This window comes from Mustela nigripes, chromosome 12, assembly GCF_022355385.1.
Source record: "Mustela nigripes isolate SB6536 chromosome 12, MUSNIG.SB6536, whole genome shotgun sequence".
NCBI classification, from domain to species: domain Eukaryota; kingdom Metazoa; phylum Chordata; class Mammalia; order Carnivora; family Mustelidae; genus Mustela; species Mustela nigripes.
In genome coordinates, this window is record NC_081568.1 from 77,497,433 (window position 1) to 77,505,890 (window position 8,458).

An 8,458-nucleotide genomic window follows, 5' to 3' on the forward strand; every position below is an offset into this window, starting at 1 on the left:
AAACCTGAAGCATCTTGTCTTTCCCCACATTCAGGCATCCTGGGACCCATCGGGTTCTACCTCTTTCAGAGCTCTTGGAGCCATCCTTCCTCCACATTTCCATGGCAACTGCTGTCCTGGTCAGGTCTTCACCCTTTCTCACCTAGACTCATTCAATAACCTCTTCAGTGCTCCTTTAGGATCTGCTAATCCATCTTCCACGTGGCCACCTGTGGGCTTTTTCAAACACACACTTGCTTCCAGTAACTGTCCACTTCAAACTCATTAATCACTCCTCACACCCTGCGAGATCATCTCTTAAGGCCCTTCACGACATGCTCTTAGTTAAATCTCTCTTCTACCCAGAGGGGAAAGATGGCTCTTAAGTTTGTGCTCTCTCTCTCTCTCTGTCAAATAAATAAATAAAATCTTAAAAAATAATAAAATATGATATTTTATTTATTTGACGGAGTGCTCGTGCACAAGCAGGGGGAGCAGAAGAGGGAGAAGAGGCTCCCCGCTGAGCAGGAAGCCCTACTCAGGGCTCCAACCCAGGACCCTGGAATCATGACCTGGTCTTCTGAAGGCAGCCACTTAACCAACTGAGCCACTGAGCCACCCAGCCGCCTCTAAAATAAAAAAAAAAAAAAAAAATATATATATATATATATACACACACATATGTATATATAAATATAAAATACTATATATATGTATATATATATATATACATATATATAAGACTTTATTTATTTATTTGACAGAGAGAGAGATCACAAATAGGCAGAGAGTCAGGTAGAGAGAGGGAGAGAGAAGCAGGCTCCCCACTGAGCAAAGAGCCTGATGCGGGGCTCCATCCCAGGACACTGAGATCATGACCTGAGCCGAAGGCAGCTGCTTAATCCACTGAGTCACCCAGGCACCCCAAATAAATAAAATCTTAAAAAAAAAAAGAGTTTCTAACCACTCATTATTGACTTTTTACATTTACCTCCTCACAGTGCAGTAATAAACTGTGTGGGCTGGCACTTGCCTTTGATGATATTTTGAATAGCATTGCTTTACAAGGCCCTACGTAATCTGGCCCTGCTATTCTCTCATGTTTTCTCTTACTGTTCTTCCCTACCACCCCTGCTCACCCTGCTTCAGCCACACTGGCCTCCTTATTGTTTCCTTTAACACTCAGGATTTTTATGCTTGCCATTGTCTCTGCCTGAAATGCTATTCCTGCAGATATCCTCAAGCTCACTTTCCCAATTCGCTAAGGAGATTGTTCAAATATCCCCATCAGAGAGACCTTCCTAACACTCCCATATAACATATCAATCCTCAACACTCTGTCCTCTTTCTCTTCACAAGCCTTATCATAGTTTGATAAGGCCCCTGACCCCCACTATCCAACTAGAATCTGCCCCTGACCCCCACTATCCAACCAGAATCTGAATTCCATATGAACAAGAACTTCTGTATTATTCTTGATATATCCACAGGGTTTAGCATAGTCCCTGGCATATAATCAGCACTTGAATGAATGAATGTCACCAGCTTCCATCACTGGGATCTCCAGCCCTACATAATCAGTTATAATTCTCAGATCTGGCCATATACTTTCAGATTTGAACCTTTTAAAGTACCCATTTTTGCCTGGGAACGTCCTTCCTGAGGAAGTGATATTCACCTCTCAGACCCAGAATAAATGTCTCCTTTCCTGTACAGTCTTCCAGAGGAGCTCATAGAGTAGATCCCTCCCATTCATGGAATCACAACTATCTATTCTGTGTACATCTCCCTTATTAGATTGAGAATTCTCTGAGGACATGGATGTTTTGGACTCATCTTTATATATCAGTGTCCTAACACAGGGCCCGAGGTTGAGCAGAGGCTCCAGAACTTTGATGAAGAGCACTCAAAGCTATTCAAATGTAAGTTGCTGCTTGAGGTCGTTAGTTCTCTGATACTGGAAATGTTCCCCTGCGCTGGATGAAGTCCTCTTGGGGATACTCCGAGGGGTTTCCTGCCTGGGGATGGCAATTTATCAGTCCCCGTGATTCTTTGAGTCTGTGGTCTGGTAATCCGTGTAACTCTCCCAACAATGTTATTTTGCATCCTCCATTCCTACCTGTGTGGCACTGGACACTGGAGGCAGGCAGGCCAGAGGGCTGTGCTTATATCTGCCCCATTCTCCATCCCTCTTCCAGGTCCTCTGTGAGGCAGGTGTCTAGCTCTCTGATGCATATGGCTGCCTCCTCAATGTAAAGAAGGGACTCCTAGGGGGCGCCTGGGTGGCTCAGGGTGTTGGGCCTCTGCCTTCAGCTCAGGTCATGATCCCAGGGTCCTGGGATTGAGCCTCGAATCAGGCTCTCTGCTCAGTGGGAGCCTGCTTCCTCCTCTCTCTCTCTGCCTGCCTCTCTGCCTACTTGCAATCTCTTTCAGTCAAATAAATAAATAAAATCTTAAAAAAAAAAAAAAGAAAAAAAAAAGAAGGGACTCCTAGAAGGAGCAGTACCTCTTGGCTGATGTCCTGGGTCTCTGAGAAAATGTGGTTTGGAAGGTACATGTCATTACTTGCCCTGTGAGAGGTCTAAGATGTTGTGAAGTGTCTAAGCTATTATCCTATTTACAAGTTAAGGATCCAGCCAGAAACAATTATACACACAAGATATCTGGTTCAGAGACAGACTGTTTAATGATAGTATCTTGTAACCGTCCTCCATGCATAAATTCCCCTTTAGATGACACAGTGAAAGCCAGCATACCTGTGTGTGCGGAGGGGCTTTACACAGCAGAAGAGAAACCCTGAAATTATGAAACTCAGAATTTATGTGAGACAGGTGGTAGAGCTGTCCCTTCTCCATGGAGAGTTGGGAGAGAGAGAGAGAGAGAGAATAAGCATGTAACTCTGAGTTTTATTACTTTTGAAAGGGGGAGCAGCTGGCTCTTGGGAAATGCACCAGAGAGCAAACATTCTGTATCTTCCTCGGCATGTTTACCATTCAAACAACCTTAACACGGGTGTAAGTAATCTCAGAAAGCTGGATTGCACAGAAACCCCCATTTCTCACACACAGCTCTAGACAGGAAACACTCCCTGCCTCTTCCATCCTTTAAATTCTATTCTTAGGTTTCTAGGGGATTTGGATGAAGAAAGCTAAATATAATGGATTCCACAGCCAGCACTGTGCCCAGCAGATCACAGACACCCACTGAGTGAATGACACCTATCTCCTTGTTTCAGATTTTAATGAAGATGAGGCAGAGGGTTGGTTGGTTAAGATGTCCGGATAAGGCTTCTGTGGAGCCAGGACAATCTGAGCCAATTCATTCGTCTCTCTCCTGGGCCCTAGGCGACGACCCCCACACTCTGAAGCACCGCTAAGGTTCCTGACATCCCCACCGCCAGGGCCGAATGCGCACAGGCTGAGACCACGCCAGACTTCATCGGGTCTTCTTGGTAGAGGTCTTCAGGGTCCAGAAAGGGATTCCCATCCAGCGTCAGGTTACTCACCATGGGCAGCTCTTCTGGCCGAGGCTCTTTGTTCAGCCTGTTGCAACTAAGATCAAGCTCGCTAAGCCTGGCCGGTAGTCCCTTAGGCACTTGCTCCAACCTGGCGAAGGACAAGTTGAGAGAGTTCAGTGTCCTCGGCCAGACACACACAGGAGCGCCTGGGGCGGTGGCGCGCAGCGAGTTGTGGCTGAGGTCTAGGCGCTGAGGTTGCACACCCGCCCGCACCATCGCCAAGCACACGCCGTTGGGCGTCTGTATCCCGGCGTTCCGTAAAACTAGAGCCTGGAGGGCCGGGAACTTGTGCTGACAGAGAGCTGCAGTCAGTCCGTGCTCGCCCAGTCGGGGATTGTCGGACAGGTCTAAGGTGGTGAGGGCCAGGAAGGTGGGGAGGTGTGCGCAGGAAAAAGCAAGCGAATGTGCTTGCGCAATGTTCAGTACCTTGAGGCCCGGCTTCAGCCACCGTTGCAGTTCGGTGAGCCAGGCACCTCCCGCTGTCCACGACACGTTCCGGAGAGTGAGGGTGGAGAGCGCAGGCCCAGTCGCTTCCAGAAGCGGCGGTGGCGTCCCGCCGGTTACCTCCAGGTCCTGGAGCGTCAGTTCCTTGATGCGGGAGTACGCCAGCGCACGCAGGAAGGCTGCCACGAGCACAGCAGGAACCTGCGCAGAGGCCACTGTGAGCCGCCGCAAGCGCAGAGCTTTCAGCACGTCAGCGTACTGCTTCGGGTCTGTGTCTGCGCCTTTTAGAAACTGTTCCAGGTTGTGGCCGCCGCCATGGATCTCCACCTCGATGGCACTTACACACTGGTAGGCGTTGGACCACTCGGGCTGCGGATCCGTGAAGTTGCAGAAGCAGCGGAAATCCTCGTCGTCCACTTCGCAGGGCTCTAGTTCGACCTCAGAGATGCACAGCGTTGGCAGCAACAGCAGCAGCAAGCACGGCGCGCGCACCTAAGGAAGAAAGCAGAGGTCAGGGCTGCCCCAGTCAGTGCCTGGGGTTCCTTGAGTAGTTCCCTTTGGGCCCCAAGACCGTACACTCACCATGGTCTATTGGTGCTCCGGGTCTCTGTGTCCTGGCGAGCTCAGGGAGGAGCTTCTTTGCTGTACAACCGCACCCACCTGTTTCTTCTAGGCTTCACACACTTAGCTGAGCTCTTGGGCGGCCTGCGAGTTTATGCAACCGTGGGATATCACTCTGTTCTTTTCTCTGTGAACCCTGGTCACTCCCCACCTCTCTGCCACCCAACTACTCCATGTGGTACCCTTCTGGGAAGTTTTGCAATGAAGGATGTTGCCAGGACTGTAACAGGAAGGATCTTGTAGGGCATTTAGAGTGCAATGCCCCAGGCAGTATCCTGATGAGTCAGATACCCCAGGCTTGTTTACTAACTTTGGGGAAAGAAAAGTCCCCAGTGCTTCAGGCCAGGACTCTCACTTCCCCCTGTCTTTATCCCAAGGAATCAACTGGGGTAGTTTCTTTAACTTTTTCCTCGTCTGGGTTACTATTAACGACACCCAAATCCAATACCCTGAATACCCTCGCATGTTTAGCTGTTGCCCACGACAGCTTCCGGAGACTGAGGGTGGAGAGCGCAGCTAGATATTTTGTGGAGGATATCGCAAACTTCCTCTGTTGACTCCAAGGAATAGCACTGAGGTTCAAGGGAAGGTAGTTGGTCTGAAGAACAACCCCTTCCTTTATGATTTGTTGTTGTTGTTGACTTTTTCTTTTTTTAAAACTTTGATTATTAAGAAGGTAAGAGCTTTGATTTTGGGGGTGGGGGGGCGTTTGGGTGGCTCAGTCGGTTAAGCCGCTGCCTTTGGCTTAGGTCATGATCTCAGGGTAGGGATTGAGCCCCACGTGGGGCTCCCTGCTCAGTGCGGAGACTGCTTCTCCCTCTCCTCCCGTTCCTGCTCTCTCCTCTCGCTATCTCTGTCTCTCTTTGTCAAATAGTTTTTTTAAAAAAATCTAAAAAAATAAAAGAAAGTAAGAGCGTTGGTTTTTTTTTTTTTTTAAAGATTATTTCTTTATTTGAGAAAGAGAGAGTGGGGTGAAGAGCAGAGGGAGAGAGACAAGCAGACTCCTCGCTCAGCACCCAGCGTTTTGAGGGTCCGGATACCATGATCCTGAGATAATGACCTTAGCTGAAACGAAGAGTGGGGCACTCAGCCGGCTGAGCCACTCAGATGCCCCAGCTTGCAATCTATCTTTCTTTTTTTTAAGATTTATGTATTCATTTCAGAAAGAGAGACACAGAGAGAGAGAGAGAGAGACAGAGAGAGAGAGAGAGAGAGACAGTGCTCCAGCAGGGGCTGGGGTGGGGGGCAGAGGGAGAGGGAGAAGCAGACTCTCTGCTGAGTGGGGAGCCCCACACAGGGCTCAATCCCATGACTCTGAGATCATGAAGACAAGGTGCTTAACCCAGGTGGTTCAGTCAGAAAATAATAGCTTTCTTAAAGAGGTCTTTAATAGAGACACATTGGCCAAATAGTTCCACTTCTTGCAGTTTCCATTTCCTTGCCCTGAAACTGAGAAACAGTTATTTCAAACCCAGATTTCCTCCTTGCGCCTAGCTCTCCACTGCCCTTCCCCCGCAACACAGTTCCTGGGAGGAAAGGCAGGACCTATGTTGAATGAGGATTAATTAGTAATCACCTGTTTCGCAAAAACAAACAAACAAAAAAACCCCACAAAACCCACGTGTCCCAGAGGGTGAATAGGGGCTGTGCTTTCACAACCACCCTCACAGTTCTTCACCTGTAGATTCTGGGGCAAGACCTATACTAAAAATGTTTGAATTCTCACTTCTCCCATTTTTTTAATAAATGGCTTTACCTTTGTCCATATTCCAAACAAGTAGGTTTCATTAGACCTCACTGCTCCCTGTGTATCTTGTTGGGCATGTCTTGATACCCCGAGCTGTGCCCTAAGACCAGCCAGGCCGGGTCACTGGAACATCCCTGAGGACCAAGAATGTGAGTTTATAGTTCAGTGTTAAATACACTGACTCTGTGGTCAGACAGCCAGGCTTGGAATCCCAGCTCTACCACTGAGGTTTTAATACTTGGGCAAATTTCTGCACCTCAGATTTCTGGGTTCCTGATTTGTAACATGGAGATAATGGTAGTACTTGTCTGTGACTACAGAGCCATATCTATTAAGAATAGTCCTGATTTTTATGTTCTTCATCAGTGCCTCTGCATTCAGAAGACTCAGACCACTGAAACCTGGCTCCTTAGCAAATCCCATCATTCTAAGGGTGGTACTTTGGATGATGGTTGCAAGCAAAGAGGGGGCAATAATGGTTCTTCAAGGATCCCCAACTCACCTTGATTCAACAAATACCTATCATTTGTCTACCAAATGTCAGGGCTGGTACAAAGCCCAGGGACACACACATGACCATTGCACCATCCCTCAGGTACTCTGGTAGGAGGGGGGAGGCAAACACAGATGCAGACTACAGTCCATAGGGAAGAGGACTCGCAGAGGAGAAACTAAAGACTTGGGGGAGCTGTGGAGAAAGGAACAGTTAGCTCTGTATTAGAGATGACTTGGGGCTGTTTTTCACAGGGTTGATCGTGATGTTGGGAAGACAAGTACAAAAAAACTGGGTGGGCAGCTGTAACTGTCTGGGCAGATATTTTTCCTGGAGACTTGTCTTACCTTCCCCATCAGGGGAAATATGTAGGTGTTAGAAGCAGCCTGTCCCATGACAAAGGAGATAAAAGACTCAGACTCTATACCCAGCCAGTGCATGGTGCTCTGAGCAGTTGCTCAGTAAATGGCTGTTCCAGTGCTGGATGGATGCTGGGCCTGGAGAGATGTGGGGGCAGGATAATGGTCTGCAGATATTTAACTAGGTGATCTGTGGAAGAGATTAAAGGCAATTTTTTATTTTATTTTTTAAAAGATTTTATTAATTATTTGACAGAGATCACAAGTAGGCAGAGAGGCTGGCAGAGAGAGAGAGGAAGGCAAGCAGGCTCCCTGCTGAGCATAGAGCTCGATGCAGGGCTTGATCCCAGGACCCTGAGATCATGACCTGAGCCAAAGGCAGAGGCTTTAACCCACTGAGCCACCCAGGAGCTCCTAGAGACAATTAAAAAATATATATTTATTTGACACAGAGAGAGAGCACAAGCAGGAGAAGTGGCAGGCAGAGGGGGGAAGCAGGCTCCCCACTGAGCAGGGAACCTGATGTGGGGACTCTTTTCCAGGACCCTGGGATCACGACCTGAGCAGAAGGCAGATGTTTAACTGACTGAGCCACCCAGGAGTCCCAGATTAAAAGCGATTAACTCCAAGAGGTGGAATTAAATTCTAGGAAAGAAAGTTGGTTTGAAAGTGTCAAATCCTAACCACAGACTACCAGAGGAAGTTGATTTGAGAACAGTTCCCTTTCTTGGATTTGTTCTTACTCATGTATTTCCCTAAATAATAGCTTTCTAAAAATTAGAGACCTCCAATAAAAATTCCTTTTTTATTTTTATTTATTTATTTATTTTTTTTTTAAAGATTTTATTTATTTATTTGACAGAGAGAAATCACAAGTAGATGGAGAGGCAGGCAGAGAGAGAGAGAGAGAAGCAGGCTCTCCGCTGAGCAGAGAGCCTGATGCGGGACTCGATCCCAGGACTCTGAGATCATGACCTGAGCCGAAGGCAGCGGCTTAACCCACTGAGCCACCCAGGCGCCCAAAAATTCCTTTTTTAAAAAAAGATTTTATTTTATTTATTTGAGAGAGAGAGAGAGCACAAGCAGGGGGAGTGGAAGAGGGAGAAGCAGGCTCGTTGCATAGCAGGGAGCCTGATGTGGGGCTCCATCCCAGGACCTGACCCGAAGAGAAATGCTTAACGGTCTGAGCCACCCAGGCACCCCCTCCAATAAAAATGCTTAACTGCTACCAGGACTCCATTCTCTTGGAGCTGTGAATGGGATTTGGGGAGGACAACATCAAACAATACACTGTAACT

The 8,458-nt window shown here is 47.7% G+C and overlaps 1 protein-coding gene across 1 annotated transcript; it reads right to left on the reverse strand.

Moving 5' to 3' along the window:
* Positions 1–2,641: 2,641 nt before the first annotated feature.
* CD14 (CD14 molecule) lies at positions 2,642–4,747 on the reverse strand. The gene is made up of 2 exons (XM_059417750.1): positions 4,523–4,747; positions 2,642–4,432 (listed from the first exon to the last, which is right to left on the reverse strand). Exons 1-2 carry the CDS (start codon positions 4,523–4,525, stop codon positions 3,320–3,322), a joined length of 1,116 nt encoding a protein of 371 aa, XP_059273733.1. The 5' UTR covers positions 4,526–4,747; the 3' UTR covers positions 2,642–3,319.
* Between the last annotated feature and the right edge of the window lie 3,711 nt (positions 4,748–8,458).